This window comes from Oryctolagus cuniculus, chromosome 9 (assembly GCF_964237555.1).
Source record: "Oryctolagus cuniculus chromosome 9, mOryCun1.1, whole genome shotgun sequence".
Taxonomy (NCBI): domain Eukaryota; kingdom Metazoa; phylum Chordata; class Mammalia; order Lagomorpha; family Leporidae; genus Oryctolagus; species Oryctolagus cuniculus.
This window is the reverse complement of record NC_091440.1, coordinates 25,994,018-26,009,430: the sequence shown is the minus strand read 5'-3', so window position 1 is coordinate 26,009,430 and position 15,413 is coordinate 25,994,018. Positions and strand designations below refer to the sequence as shown.

Sequence of the window (15,413 nt, the reverse complement as noted above, 5' to 3'; positions counted from 1 at the left end):
TGCACTATCTGTTCAATTTTCTGTAAACCCAAATCTCTAGACAGCTGTTAGACTTAATCTTAGTATATTGGGGATGCTATGTGGAGGTGGGTGTGTGCGGGGGAGGGGTTAAAGGAGAGGGAGAGGGAGGGAAAGCCAGTGTGCTTGTTGTGTGTAGCTTTTACAGAAATCCCAGCCCAGGCTGGGAGGTGTGAATGCCAAAGACAACTTGTGCATCAGGCTGGATTCTGCCTTCAGGGGACTTATCTCCAGCTGACATTTTTGCTGAAAATGTGGGAGAGATATCAAGAGAGAATTGTCCAGCTGTGAATAGTCAACTACTTAAGCCACTACATTCTGTGGCAATTTGTTACACGCATTAAACATTGAGAACAATCTGTGAAGGTATGCCTGAGGTTAGCAACTGTGATTAATAGTGGAATCTGCCAAAAATGTTCGTGATTTTCCTTAGTAATGATGGCCAACCAGAAACAAAGGAAGCAGAAAGCAAGATACACCCTGTATGTGATATTACCAAAAGAAACACTGTTAAGAAAAATGCTTTGGAAAGATATTTTAACATGGATAATATACTGAACTTCTCCAGTTAGACATTCATCCTATTAGTCAATGTATATGTATATGAACCAAGCATTTGAAGTAAAATATACAATATTTTAAAATCTAAATTAAGGCTAGAAAATTTTAATATCATCAAACATACGCTGTGATTTCCTGTCATATTATTCAAAAATTGCTTGTTTTCTTTCATATTCAGGTGAAGTGTACATTTTAAACTAGTATCCCAAATACTATATACTTATGTGGAGATTAGAAATATTGTTTGTATTTTTAATTTTAAGTTCAAAATATTAAATGTTGCTCGCTACTTGTTTAATTTTGAACAATGTTATAGTATTGAAATCACAGTGAAATTTGGTGGGGATAAAATTATTCAAATATAGTTTGGTCTAACATTATTTTCTATCTTTGTATACCAACTTATTAACAGTGATTCACTAGTATCATTTTAGTGATCAATGATCATTTAGAAATTTACTATATATGAATGAAACTGGCATATTTTCATTTGATTATTGTCAATAGCCCTTGCCTACATTACTACTGAACTATGGTCTTTTTGCTTTTTACTTGTTGAACTCTATTCAGTGGATCATTAAGCTTTTAATTATTAGATAAATAAAATATTATCTCAAAAGAAAGATTGTCCATATTATTAAATCATTTATTATTTAAATTTTAAGAGCTTTATTGACATGTTTCAGGATTTTTAAGTATTTGTATTCTTGCAAATTCACTTAGTATTTAAATGTACATATTAATACTTCCTTTAATATATGCTAATTTTGCTATTAGTGGTACATTTTCTTGTCTAAATCAACCCTATAATATTTAATCAAGTGACAACCTATCAGATTTTGTTCTTACATTTATCAAATGAAAGAAGTAGCCCCTGTTACTAATGCCTCAAATAGGATTTAACAATCATAAATGAGAAATCTATTTTTTAAGATTTTTTATTTTATTTATTTGAAAGTCAGAGATACAGAGAAAGGGAGAGACAGAGAGTGAGATCTTCCATCTGCTCGTTCACTTCCCAAATGGCCTCAATAGCCAGGATTGGGCCAGGTCAAAGACAGGAGACAAGAGATTCATCCAGGTATCCCATGTGGGTTTAGGGGCCCAAACTGTTGTACCCTCCTACACTGCTTACTCATATAATTAGTAGGAAGCTGAGTCAGAAGTGGAGCAACCAAGGAATCTAGACATGAACTGGTGCCCATATGGCATTTTGTCATCGCAGGTGGAGGCTTAACCTGCTACACTAAAAGACCAGCTACTATGAGAAATCTATTTCAATATGTTTATGCACATTGACTTGAAAATTTACCTGACCCTTGAATTTTTCTATTGACATTAATTGAGTTATATACATATAAAACTAATTACCTGCCCGAATAGCAATTTGGATTTAAAAAAAAAAAACAAAAACAAAAACAAAAACACACACACATCCTAATCAACAAAAGGAATTTCAAAGTCTCATTCTATTATTCAAATGAACAGTTCTTTAGCTCATTATAGATTTTTAAAAAGATTTTATTTATTTATTTGAGAGGTAGAGTTACAGATAGTGAGAAGCAGAGACAGAGAGAAAGGTCTTCCATCCGCTGGTTCACTCCCCAGATGGCCGCAATGGCTGGACCTGTGCCGATCTGAAGCCAGGAGCCAGGAGCTTCCTCTGGGTTTCCCATGTGGGTGCAGGGGCCCAAAGACTTGGCCATCCTCCACTGCTTTCCCAGGCCATAGCAGAGAGTTGGATCGGAAGAGGAGTAGCCAGGATTTGAACCGGCACCCATGTGGGATGCCAGCGCTGCAGGCAGAGGATTAACCTACTGTACCACAGCACTGGCCCCCATTATAGATTTTTGTATATCAACAGCATTTAATAATTTTAAGGCATTAAAATATGATCAATTAATGTATGAATTGCTAAGTTACAAAAAAAGGCTTCGTTGTTTTTTTTTCATGAAAATTCTGCTTTATGAAGAAATAAATATCTTAATCTCTATAATGTTTACTGTTAACAGATTTCACTTAACATCTATTTACAATAAAAAATATCCTTGGAGCCAGCATTGTGGCATGGTGGGTAAAGCTGCCACCTGCAGTACCAGCATTCCACATGGGCAGTGGTTAGAGTCCGGGCTGCTCCACTTCCAATCCAGCTCCATGCCAATATGCCTGGGAAAGCAGCAGAGGGTGATCCAAATGCTTGGGCCCCTGCACCCAGTTGGGAGACCTGGAAGAAGATCTTGCTCCTGGATTAGGCCTGACCCAGCCACAGCCATTGTAGCCATTTGATGAGTGAACCAGTGGATGGAAGATTTCTCTCTCTCTCTCTCTCTCTCTCTCTCTCTCTAATTCTGCCTTCCATTTAAACAAATCTTTTTAAAAAGTAATTCTTATTTAACTTTAATAATAATCTCATTCCATTTACAATACTAAAATAATCTCATTAGACCTTCTCTTCTCATATTTGCTTATAGTTTTCCAATAAAAATATATATCCATTGCATTTTAATTTTCTAATTGAGAGTTCTGAGCAGTCACGTGATATTACAATGTTATGGAAGTCAGGGAATCTGCTGGTACAAATAAGACTGAACAACAACAACTAAAATTTACAGACTCATACAAATCTGTCCTGTTACAACATATTTTTTAATTCTGCAAAACTCTCTTTAGATGTAGAATGCCTAGAAGCAAAAGGCAAGAAAAGACTCAATTTAAAATGTTCTTGCTGTTCTGAATTCAATCACAAATATGATATATACTTATAATTCTTATTAGACATGTGCAGAATTAGGATTCTGAAATACAAATTATATGTCTCACCAATTCTAAGAAGTAATGTGAAAACTGTAAAAATTGAAGTCACTATTTACATTTATTTTTTAAACTCTATTGTGCTACTTCCAGAGCAGTAGTACAAAAGCAGTGTAGGGGCTGGTGCTGTGGTGCAACAGGTCAAAGTCCTGTCCTGAAGTACTGGGATCCCAGATGGGCACCGGTTCTAGTCCCAGCTGTACCTCTTCCAATCCAGCTCTCTGCTATGGCCTGGGAAAGCTGTAGAAGATGGCCCAAGTCCTTGGGCCCCTGCACCCATGTGGGAGAACCAGAAGAAGCTCCTGGCTCCTGGCTTCAGATCGGTGCAGCTCCAGCCGTTGTAGTCATCTGGGGAGTGAAGCAGCAGATAGAAGAGTTCTCTCTGTGTCTACCTCTCTCTATAACTCTTTCAAATAAATAAAATAAATCTTTAAAAAAATAGTGTAAACGTATTTTGTGCTACATTTATGGTAAACATAGACTTTTAAAAAAAGATTTATTCATTTAAATGAAAGGCAGGGTAAAAGATAAAGAGAGTGCTCAAAAGCCCTGGATGTGTCAAGCCAAAGCCGGAAGCTTGGAACACTGTCCAGGTCTCCCTTGTGGGTGGCAGCAACCCAAACACTTGAGCCATTATCTAATGCCTCCCAAGATGCATTCCCATGAAAGGAACTGGGACAAATCAGACACTCTGATAGGGGAGACAGACATCCCAAGTGTACCTTAACCCACTGTGCCATAATGTCCTCTACAAACATATATTTTATACTTACAAAAAAAAAAAAAAAAAAAAAAAAGTTGTTCAATTTGGGATCGTCTGCAGGATTGGGATTGTTACAGAGGACGCCACGGAGCCCGCCGGAGCCACAGTTCCTGTGCTGCCGCCACTTCTCAAATCAGAACCTTTTGAGCCGCAGCCACCCGCAATGTCGTGAACGAAGTGGACACAGGCAGTAGTTCAGATGGAACCGAAGATTCCGATTTGCCCACAGAACTTGAGCACACAGTTCAGAGAACGATGTCACGTTGCAAGTGTCTGCTCAAATCACCCGCTTCTCAGCCAGGCTAACTTGGAGTTCTCAAGATTGCAGCCCTGTTTGAAATCTGCAGTCTTTCGGCACTAAGGAGACTGCTTATTCTACCAGAGGAGTGACACAAAGTCAGCAGCAGCCCACCCCAGTCACTCCCAAAATTACCCCCTTCAGCAGACATGGTCCTCTGGCTCAGAAAGTGAACTAGTGGTTGATTTTTCAGGTACACAAACCAAAATTACAGCTGATCATGATGAGACACCACCTCAAATCCCAACTAGAAATGTACCTTCCTTGGAGTCTGACATAGAAATGTCCTGCCCCAATGTGTCCCACGATGAGAACATTGCCAAGGACATGTCCAGCAGCAACCTCTCTCACCGCCCCAAGCGCCATGACCACAAAAGCTACAATTTCGATATGAAGTGTCCTACACCAGGCTGCAACTCACTAGGACACCTTACAGGAAACCATGAGAGACATTTCTCCATCTCAGGATATCCACTCTATCACAACCTCCCAGCTGACGAATGCAAGGTGAGAGTACAGAGCTGGGATAAGCAGGTGGAAGAAAAGATGCTGTCTTACAGGCAAGATGACAACAGGCACCCACCAAGAGGCATCTGCGATATAAGGAAAAGGTACTGAACTCAAGAAGAAATTCTGGCCCAAGCAAAGAACAGAAAGAGAAGTATATGGAACACAGGCAGACCTATGGGACACTCGGAAACCTCTCTTAGAAAACCTGACAGGAGAGTATGACTTGAATCTTTTCCGAAGAGCACAAGCCAGAACTTCAGAGGATTTGGAGACGCTAAGGCTTCAAGGACAAATTGGAGGGGAGAAACATGATTAAAACAATTGCTTTTGGCCGCTATGAACTTGATATTTGGTGCCATTCTCCCTATCCCGAGGAATAGGTATGGCTGGGATGTCTCTACATGTGTGAATTCTGTTTAAAATATATGAAGAGCCAAACAACACTCCGCCGACACACAGCCAAGTATGTGTGCAAACACCCTCCAGGTGATGAGATGTATCACAAAGGCTCAATCTCTGTGTCTAAAGTGGATGGCAAGAAAAACAAGATCTACTGCCAAAGCCTATGTCTGTTGGCCAAGCTTTTTCTGGACCACAGACATTGTATTATAATATGGAACCATTTCTGGTCTATGTGATGACAGAAGCAGATAACACTGGCTGTCACCTGATTGGCTATTTTTCTAAGGAAAAGAATTCACTCCTAAACTACAATGTGTCCTGTGTCCTTACCATGCCTGAATACATGAAACAGAGACGTGGCAAGATGCTTGGTGATTTCAGTTATTTGCTTTGCAAAGTGGAAGACAAAGTTGGTTCCCCAAAATGTGCAATCTTAGATCTGGGGCTCATATGCTACTGCAGCTACCAGAAAGAAGTGCTTTTATGTTACCTACATAATTTCCAAGGCAAAGAGGTTTCTATCAGAGAAATTTTTCAGGAGATGGCTATGAATTCTGTGGACATTGTCAATACTCTGCAAGCCCTTCAGCTGTTCAAGTATTGGAAAAGGAAACACCTAGTTTTAAAAAGAGACAAGACCTGATTGATGAGTGGATAGCCAAAGAGGCCAAACGGTCCAACTCCAATAAAACCATAGATCCAAGTTGCTTACAATGGACTCCACCCAAGGGCTCTTAAAGTGACCTGTCATTTTGAGCCAGTCAACCTCAGCCGTAGGAATCTGTACCCTAGGGATGGGTCTGTCATTTCTGTTACTCTTGTGATTAGCAAGTACAGAATTCTTTGGGAAGGCCATCCCCCTCAGGACTATCCTGGTTCCGACTTTTTGTGCACAATGCAGATGCTGGTTCTGAGGAACTGTTGTTTGAGCCTCAATGAGGTTGCCTGGCTGGGATCTGGATTAGACTCCATGCAGTGCCCTCATCGCACTGACCCAAGGAGTTCTGTTATGGTACTGTACCTGTCCAGTCACTGGTTCTCTCCTCACGTCCTCTAGCCCCTGAGGTTGTGTTGCATCTTCCGAACTTTGTTCTAGTGCTTCTTGCCACCCTGTCACCAGACCTCCAAATACGGGTGCTACAACTAGGACCCTTCCAGTTCCTCCTGACACAGGTGTTCTGTGGAAGGGCTGGAAGAGGTAGCACTTAGAAGTGAGTGTGTGTGTGTAGTGGGAGGGGTTCGTTCACTTTGGATTTCATATTGCTCGACATGTTTTCCTCCATTTTTATTGAAAGATATGTTTTTGATCAGTACAGAGCCGACCAGAGCCACATAGTTCTGAAGAGTTTCCCAGGGATTAGTTTTCTTAACATCTGAGAATCCCTCTTGAGGAGATGGAGAGAATTAAGAGGGGGTGATTGTGTATTTTGATTTTGAGTTTACCTGTGAGCAATGGGCACTGTTTTGATGGAAAGAAATGGAACCTTCTTTTTACCTCACCAAAAAGTGCCCAGTCATAAATGCATTCTTCCCTGTTTACTCCCTGCCCTGTTTCATGTTTGCAGGTGCCGAAATAATTGACAATTTTCCCTTCATGTAACATGTTAGCTCATTAATTATGCTGTAAGAAAACCTTTTCACTTGTTCCAACAGCACAGAGTACAGTATGCCTGTACCAGGGAGAGTACACCTGTACTTGCACATGAGTTGCCCTGATTTTATCCAAACGTCCTGGAAGAGTTTGAAAGTGACTAAAAATGACTTCTGTGTCACAGCCTGTGACTCAGCCCCTGCCAAGGCTTGCTTCCTTTCTCAGCAGTGCCTCACCCTCCCTCTAGAATGACAGTGTTTCTGCCTCTCTGAGAGCTCCCCCTCCACTTCCTTCTTGGGATTTTCCATCTTCTCCTATTATCTCTCTCCTATTTCTGGTGTTGTTCAAGTGAAGGAGGAGATGGACCCTCTAATTTCTCTCTAGCCCATTATAACCTGCTATCTTGGGACAGCTTCTGATGTCTGACATGTCAGCCTTCCCAGCTTGGTCTCCTACAACACTGTCTTCATGTGGCGCCCTCACCACAATCCCGATTCTGGTCATTTGTGCCTTTCATCTCTGTACACTACTTATATTCACTGTGGGTCAGGGGAGCTAATTTTAAGTATGTTCACTGGCAGCTCCCATCCAGTTTTAGTGTCACTGTGAAAATTTATTCAAAAACAGCTTCACTGGGGGTTTTCTTTTTTTTTTTTTTTTTTTTCCGTTTTACATTGGATTTATTTCACTTTCACTTCTAAAAGCCATTAAAACATTATTTAGCACTACATCACATACTTCCACAAAATATGAATTTTGTCATGGAGTAATATTTCTTTTTCTTTTTTTTTTTTGTTTTGTTTTTTTTTTTTTTTTGGCATAGAAATGGTAGTTTTAATTTTTTTTTTTTTAGGATATTTTATTTTTTTTTAAACTTTTATTTAATGCATATAATTTTCCAAAGTACGACTTATGGATTACAATGGCTTCCCCCCCATACCGTCCCTCCCACCCACAACCCTCCCCTTTCCCACTCCCTCTCCCCTTCCATTCACATCATGATTCATTTTCGATTGTCTTAATATACAGAAGATCAGCTTAGTATACATTAAGTATGGATTTCAACAGTTTGCTCCCACACAGAAACATAAAGTGAAAAATAATAGATGATTTTTTTAAATGATGATGAAATCAGAGCAGACCTATTGTCATGTTTAATCCCAGTGAGAGTCAAGTTGGGAATTGATAATTTCTTTCTTTTTTTTTTCTTTTTTTTTTTTTTTTACAGAGGATCAGTTTAGTATGTATTAAGTAAGGATTTCAACAGTTTGCACCCCCATAGAAACACAAAGTGAAATATATTGTTTGAGTACTCGTTATAGCATTAAATCTCAATGTACAGCACATTAAGGATAGAGATCCTACATGAGGAGTAAGTGCACAGTGACTCCTGTTGTTGACTTTACCAATTGACACTCCTGTCTATGGCATCAGTAATCTCCCTATGCTCCAGTCATGAGTTTCCAAGGCTATGGAAGCCCTCCGAGTTCTCCGACTCTTATCTTGTTTAGACAAGGTCATAGTCAAAGTGGAGGTTCTCTCCTCCCTTCAGAGAAAGGTACCTCCTTCTTTGATGACCTGTTCTTTCCACTGGGATCTCACTCGCAGAGATCTTTTGCCAGAGTGTCTTGGCTTTCCATGCCTGAAATACTCTCATGAGCTTTTCAGCCAGCTCCGAATGCCTTTAGGGCTGATTCTGAGGCCAGAGTGCTATTTAGGACATCTGCCATTCTATGAGTCTGCTGAGTATCTCACTTCCCATGTTGGATCACTCTCCCCTTTATTTACTCCATCGGTTAGCGTTAGCAGGTACTAGACTTGTCTATGTGTTCCCTTTGACTCCCAGTCCCTTCACCATGACCAACTGTGAACTGAAACTGATCACCTGACTGAACACCAAGAGGGAAACCTGTTGGAGTGAGGTGGACACTATGGGAAATGGTGGCTTGATCAGCATAGCCCTGACTGTTAATGAACAACTTAACACATTATCCCTCTTAGTAGTTTTTTTTTATCTGTTCTACTTAATATGACTGGTTTAGATCTGTAATTGATGCACAGTTATTCTTAAGTGTTGAAAATTAACTGAAATGTGATCTCTGTTGAACATGGTGGTGGGAATGGGAGAGGGAAGAGATGTATAATCTGGGACATGCTCAGGCTGACTTGCCCCAAGTGGTGGAGTTGGAAGCATACCAGGGGATTCCAATTCAATCCCATCGAGGTGGCATGTACCAATGCCATCTCACTGTTCCAGGGGTTTTCTTAAGGGCAAAGGCCTTTTACAGAAGCTAAACCCTTCCCCACATGTGGTAGAATGTGCTCTTCCATATCTACTCTTCAATAAAGCATGTTCTCTGCTCAAAAAATAAAAAGCTTCTCAAAATGTCCCTCCAAAAACAAAATATATGAGGCTAGAAATGACTTATGAGTTAGCAAGTAGCAATAAAATATAGGAAATACGAGAGTATCTCAACAAGGTTACGGAAAATGCATGCTATGAGAAAAGCTATGCACAGATTTCAAAAATTTCAGACAAAAATTTACATTCTATGTTTCCACAAACTTTTCAAAGTAATTTCATGAAGAACCAAATAGTCAGGCATAGTTTATTAAACACTGTACATATTGCAAGACTTAATTGAAATAATCTTTATAATAGTTCAATGAGAAATGAAATATTTATGTTTGATGTAATTACAATCTTTGACCAATTTTGAAGTTCTAAGTGAATTTTATAATATAGGCAGTAATATATTTCTTCTAATGAAAATTACAAATAATTTATTAGTAAATAATTTTCACAATATTTATTGCAAACTATTGATCATTTGATTCTGTTAAGTCCCAAAGCATATATGGCACTGGCTGCATGAAATATCCATAACAAATATTGATTGTAGAGAGCATGGGATAAGTTAGTATAGTCACTAAATCAACAAAATATATCCAGCACAGTTTATATAAGGTTTTTCAAAAAGTTATAAACCTATTTGAGATTCAGTGTTACATAGAGAAAGAGAGAGAGAGACAGAGACAGAGAGAGAGAGAGAGAGAGAGAGAATATCTTCCATCCATTTGTTCACTCAAGACGGCTGCAACGGCTAGCACTGGGACAGGCCAAAACCAGGAGCCAGGATCTTCATCCAGGGCTCCTGCGTGAGTGACACAAACCCAAACACTTGGGCCATCTTCCATTGCCTTCCCAGGCAATTAACAGGAAGCTGGATTAGAAATGCAGCAGTGGTACAGGAAATGGTGCCCATATGGGATGCTGGCATCAGAGACAGCTGCTTTACCTGCTACACCACACACTTGCCCCTACAAAATATGTTTGGTAATATAATGTTGGTAAAGATATAAATTAGCATGGAAACTGTTAAGTGCATAAATATATAGTGGAGTATGTATAGAAGCAACAACAAGAATAATTTTCATTTGTGTAACTGCAATTGTGCTATTGGATGCTAGATAAAGGAGAATAGTTTGGGAAAGAAATGGTTTATAAAATGGCTTTGTTTGAATGTAGGTTGAGTATGTAGATTTCTGTTTTCATCTCATTTGCTCTAATCTGCACATTTTCTTTGCTTTATATTATATTTGAATATTCAACAAAATGTATGTATTTTAATAGATTCCACATGTGTGACTTCAAATACATTTATTAAGATCTTATTCTTCACTGGACAAAGAAGTTTGATGACCCAGTCTCTAAATATCTATGCAAAAATGGCAATGTTTTTAATTTTTTTTTTAATTTTTTTTTTCTCCAAATTCCTGGTTTAATAAGGACTTGTTTATTTTGAGAAAAAGGTCCCAACATCAGGCTGTTCACAAAAATAACCCACAGTATCAACTTTAGAAAACAAATATTAAGACTATTACACTACTTTTTTTCTAGAGGATGCATTTGACATGCCAACTCTCATTCACAAAAATACATTGTTACAGTTGTGTTGAACAGCCCCACACAGCACTCGTATGTGGGGTAGCACACACTTCTAACTCAAAGCCGCTGGCAGGTGCTACTCAACTAAATGAGATGGCTTTTGCAGTTAGGGAAGCAACTACTGAGCTCATGAATGGGAAGAACTGTACTCCCTGCATTAACAAGAGATTATTTTGGAGACAGCTGATAAAAACCATACATCCTTTTTATTGTTAAGTCATAAAGAGGTATCAAAATTAAAAGCAAAAATTACAGGGCAAGACTTAACAAAACTACTAGGAGCATCAAAGGAAGTGAAAATGGGACTAGGCGCAGGGCAATAGGAATTAATGAACATGGGAAGGACAAGGATGGGGCGAACAGTGAGCATGTGCTGAAGATACTAGGGGAGAGGATCTGGTGAAAATTTTGATCTTAGACAAGCGCCTAGGTAAAGAAATAATGGGATAAGATTCCTAAACCCCACTATGTGCTTAAGAGTCATCCTCGCCATTGGCGCTGTCTCTGTCATCCTCTCCTTCCTCAGCCTCTTTTTCATCATCCTTGATCAACTCCAGCTGGTCATCCCCCCGATCTTCATTATCATCATCATCCAGTAGGTCCCCCTCCTCAGCAGAGTCATCTGCACCCCCCTCAGACTCCATCTTCACATTAGTCTCATCTTTCTTCTGGGAGCTGCTGCTCTGCTCCTCTTCTGACTTATCATTCTTCATCTCTACTCCTTGTTTGCTCTGCTCCTTTTCAATTTTTTCCAGGCTTTCCAGCAGAGAATCCACTTTTTGTTTTATCTGGGTCAATTCCTTCTTAATGGCCTGGAGGTCATCTCCTTTCAACTTTCCAGACTTGGAAGAAGATCCTCGTTGTCCACTCTTAGAATTGAAACTTTTTCCCCTTCTTGAGGTGTTTCCTGATACACGCTGGCGTTTAGAGGGCACTACAGCCCGAGCAATAGGAGGAGGAGGAGGAACACTTGCTGGGTAGCTGTACATCCTGTCATAATAATCCCGTTGAAAGTCATAGTCCAAGTCAAAAGAGGAGCTGAGTAGAGGGGACGGAGAAGGGTGTTCTGGTACTGACCCGTACATCTCCGCTGCAGATCGTTTCACACCTGCTTTTCCTCGGTTCACTTTTGGCTCCGCAGCCAGATTAATATCTAAAACCTGGCCAGCAATCATTCTGCCATCCTCTCCTGCTACTGCAGCTCGGGCATTTCTCTCATTAACGTACTGAACAAAGGCAAAGCCCTTGTGAACAGAGCAGCCCACAATTTTGCCATACTTCGAGAAGATTGCCTCTACATCAGACTTCTTGACCACAAGAGTGTTGAGATTCCCAATGAATACACGGGAGTTCATGGAGCGAGGATCTGTCTTGTTGGTAACATTGCTTGCCATTGTGTTTGATGCTAGGGTCTTCACAAAGCCGAAAAATGTAGCTGAAGATCAAAAAAATCTCACAGGAGGGGGAGGGAGAAGAGATTCGATTCTGAATCTCCCACTCCCGAGTTCTACGTGGAGAGGCCGACCGCTGCTCGAGGTAGGCAACAAGGCCACAACCGCACCGTCTTCGTCTCCAATTTTTTTTTTTAATTTTTACAGATAGAGGGACATCTGGAGAAAGAGATATCTTCCATCTATTGGTTCAATGACTGTGGCTGGGCCAGACCAAAGCCAGGAACCTGGAATTCCATTTGGGTCTCCCAAGTGGGTGCAGTGGCCCACGCACTTGAGTCATCTTCTGTTTTCCTAGGCACATTAGCAGGCAGCTGGATCAGAAATGGAGCACCTAGAACCCAAACCAACTGCCCATTGGGATGACTGTCTCATAGGCAGTGTCTTAACCCATTGATCCCCAATGCTAGCTTGAAGATAGAAAATCTTGGAAATTAAATTTTACTATATGCACTCTTCTAGTCTTCTTTATTTCATTTGGCAACTCTGGATGTAGTTATCCTAAGTAATAAGAATTGTGTGTTTCACTTTTTCCTTCTATTTCTAATATAAGACAAATAAGCACATGCACAAATGCATACACATCTTTAAGGACAAGATCTTTCACAATTTCCTGGTTTTTTTCACTAATTGGAATCAAATTACTTCCATTTAATGTGAAAACACATTTTTCAAAAAGTAACTTTTCTATGTTTTATGTTTATTTTCAAATTTCCTAATGGTGCTTGCTAAAACTGCCAAAACAAATTATGACAAATGCAATGGCTGAATACAACAAGAATCTATTTCTCACAATTTTAAGTATATAAGCTTCAAACCAGAAATCATCAGGGCCGTGCTCCAAATGAAGGCTCTAATGCAGCATCTGTTGCCTCTTTGTACAATCTGGTGGTCACCAACAATCTCTGCGATGTAAACTTGTTGCTCCATCACTTAATATTCAAGTCCGTCTTTACATGAACTTCTCTGTTTTTAAAATAAAGATTTGCCTATTTATTTATTATAAAGGCAAACTTATAAAAAAAGATAGAGGAGGAGAGAAAGACACACAGATTGAGAGAGAGAGAGAGAGAGAGAGAGAAAGAGAGAGAGAGAGAGATTTTTTTTATACCTGCTGGTTATTCCCAAAATGGTTGCAATGGCAGGGGGTGGAACAGGATATGGTCAGGAGTCTGGAATTTTATCCTAATCTCCCACATAGATGGCAGGAGCCCCAGTGCTTGGGCTCCCTCTACTGCTTTGCCAGGCACATTGGCTGGGAACTGGATCAGAGACGGAGCAGCCAGGACTCCAAGGAGCACCCATATGGGGTGCCAGCTCTTCAGGCAGCAGCTTAGCTGAGTGTACTGCAGCACCACACTGATCCCAATTTTCTTCTCTTGTGTTTGTGAGTCTCCAAATCTTCCTCCCACTATGAAATCAACAGTGATCATACTTAGGGCTTGCACTAATCTAGTATGACCTTGCTGTAACATAGTTATATATGCAAAGACTAAATCTTTCCAAATAATATCATACCCATAGTTACTAGTAATTAAAATTCAACATATATTGTGGGGGTACACAAATCAAACCACAACAATTGCCACAAGTTATATGAACACACTTAAACAATTACCATAAATAATTTAATGACATGTAAAAGTAAAAATATTGTATATAGCTTAATAATTTATTACATACAATTATATAATAAATAATGTTGCAAAAAGAGTGGCATTCAAATCATTATCTCAACTATTCTTAAAAAACAAAACAGAAAAGTGAATATTTAGCCTATAAATGCAAATGTCAATTGATACGCCTGTGTCCCACATCCATGTATCTAGATTCCATCCAGGCTAAGGCTCTTATTCCAGCTTCCTGCTAACATAGACACTGAAGGGCAGTGATGATTACTTGAATGATCCCTGGCTCACAGCGGAGACTGAGATTGTGTCATGGACCTCTGACCAGCTCTAACTTAGTCCTGTCCTCTGTGGACACTTAGGGAATGCATCAGCAGATAGGAGCAATCTCTCTCTGTGTGTCTCTCTGTCTCTGTCTCTCTCTCTCTCCTTTTCTTATGAAATACGTTTTAAAATGCCTAACCAAAAAAGTGCTTGTATGTACTTAGATGTAACAGAATCAACATTTGAGAAGTTATTTGGAAATTAAATTACTTGCGATTATTTTCATTTGGATTCTATATATAAGATTAATATTTGCTTTTGTGAAAGCTGTCATGCGAATTTTGTGATTATAAAAAGAATATAATTCTTGATAATCAAAATAAAGGAGCAATCATGGCATATTTTTGTGTGTTACAATTTATCCCAATAAAATCCATCACCAGCAATGTACAAAGCTAAAGAACACTGTGTGCATAAAATCATTCTTTACAGAAAAGAGAGAGATTTACTCTTGACTAAGCATTATAAATTGAGCTGTTTACCAAATGAAATAAGTCAAAACCATGATTCACTGGTTGAATTGCATCGTAAAAATTATTCTCTTTCCCATGTAAGTTTGAAAGTTGGTATAATGTAACATTATAGATAAATAGGGCAGCTTCATTGTTCAGTTTCCATTCCATGGAAAGAAAGATACAACCTCATTTTGACATTAACAAGACCTACAGTAGTATCAGAAGACTGTTTCAAATCGAAACACCTTCTAAATGTGTTAGAATACAGGTAAATTCAAGAGCAAGCATTTTTGGTTAAATAAAATGTTTTCTACTTTTCATAACTGAGATAAACTTTCCTAAATTTGACACATCCGCCACTGCCCATGAAGTTCATTACATCCACCATTACCACCTTGACCACATCAAATATAAAACCACTTATATTGTGAAGACATGGACATTATAAGTGAAGCCATGGTCTCCATATCTGCACATACAGATCGTGTTGTATATATTATTATATTGTATGTAGATAGAAATTAAACTATTCTGTTTAAAAAAAAAAAACACTGGAAAAACTTCCCCACCTGTTCTCTCTTGAATGCTTTCTCGTGGCTATGCCTGCAAGTTTTCCATTCTTCTGAGACTTGAATCATTTAGATTAAAAAAA

The 15,413-nt window shown here is 39.2% G+C and overlaps 1 protein-coding gene and 1 pseudogene across 1 annotated transcript; one reads left to right on the top strand and one right to left on the bottom strand.

Annotated features, from left to right (window-relative positions):
• Nucleotides 1-3,256: 3,256 nt before the first annotated feature.
• Nucleotides 3,257-6,101, top strand: LOC100348649 (histone acetyltransferase KAT7-like; annotated as a pseudogene).
• Nucleotides 6,102-10,692: 4,591 nt separating this feature from the next.
• On the bottom strand, nucleotides 10,693-12,484 carry LOC100354921 (heterogeneous nuclear ribonucleoprotein C). Its single transcript, XM_008253033.4, has 2 exons — nucleotides 11,981-12,484; nucleotides 10,693-11,941 (listed from the first exon to the last, which is right to left on the bottom strand). Exons 1-2 carry the CDS (start codon nucleotides 12,295-12,297, stop codon nucleotides 11,377-11,379), a joined length of 882 nt encoding a protein of 293 aa, XP_008251255.2. The 5' UTR covers nucleotides 12,298-12,484; the 3' UTR covers nucleotides 10,693-11,376.
• Between the last annotated feature and the right edge of the window lie 2,929 nt (nucleotides 12,485-15,413).

Coding starts and splice junctions, on each gene's coding strand:
- LOC100354921 (XM_008253033.4), bottom strand. CDS start 12,297: ATGGCAAGCAATGTTACCAACAAGACAGATCCTCGCTCCATGAACTCC. Junction 11,942..11,980: donor TCTGCAGCGGAGATGTACGG/GTCAGTACCAGA, acceptor CCCTCTACTCAG/CTCCTCTTTTGACTTGGACT.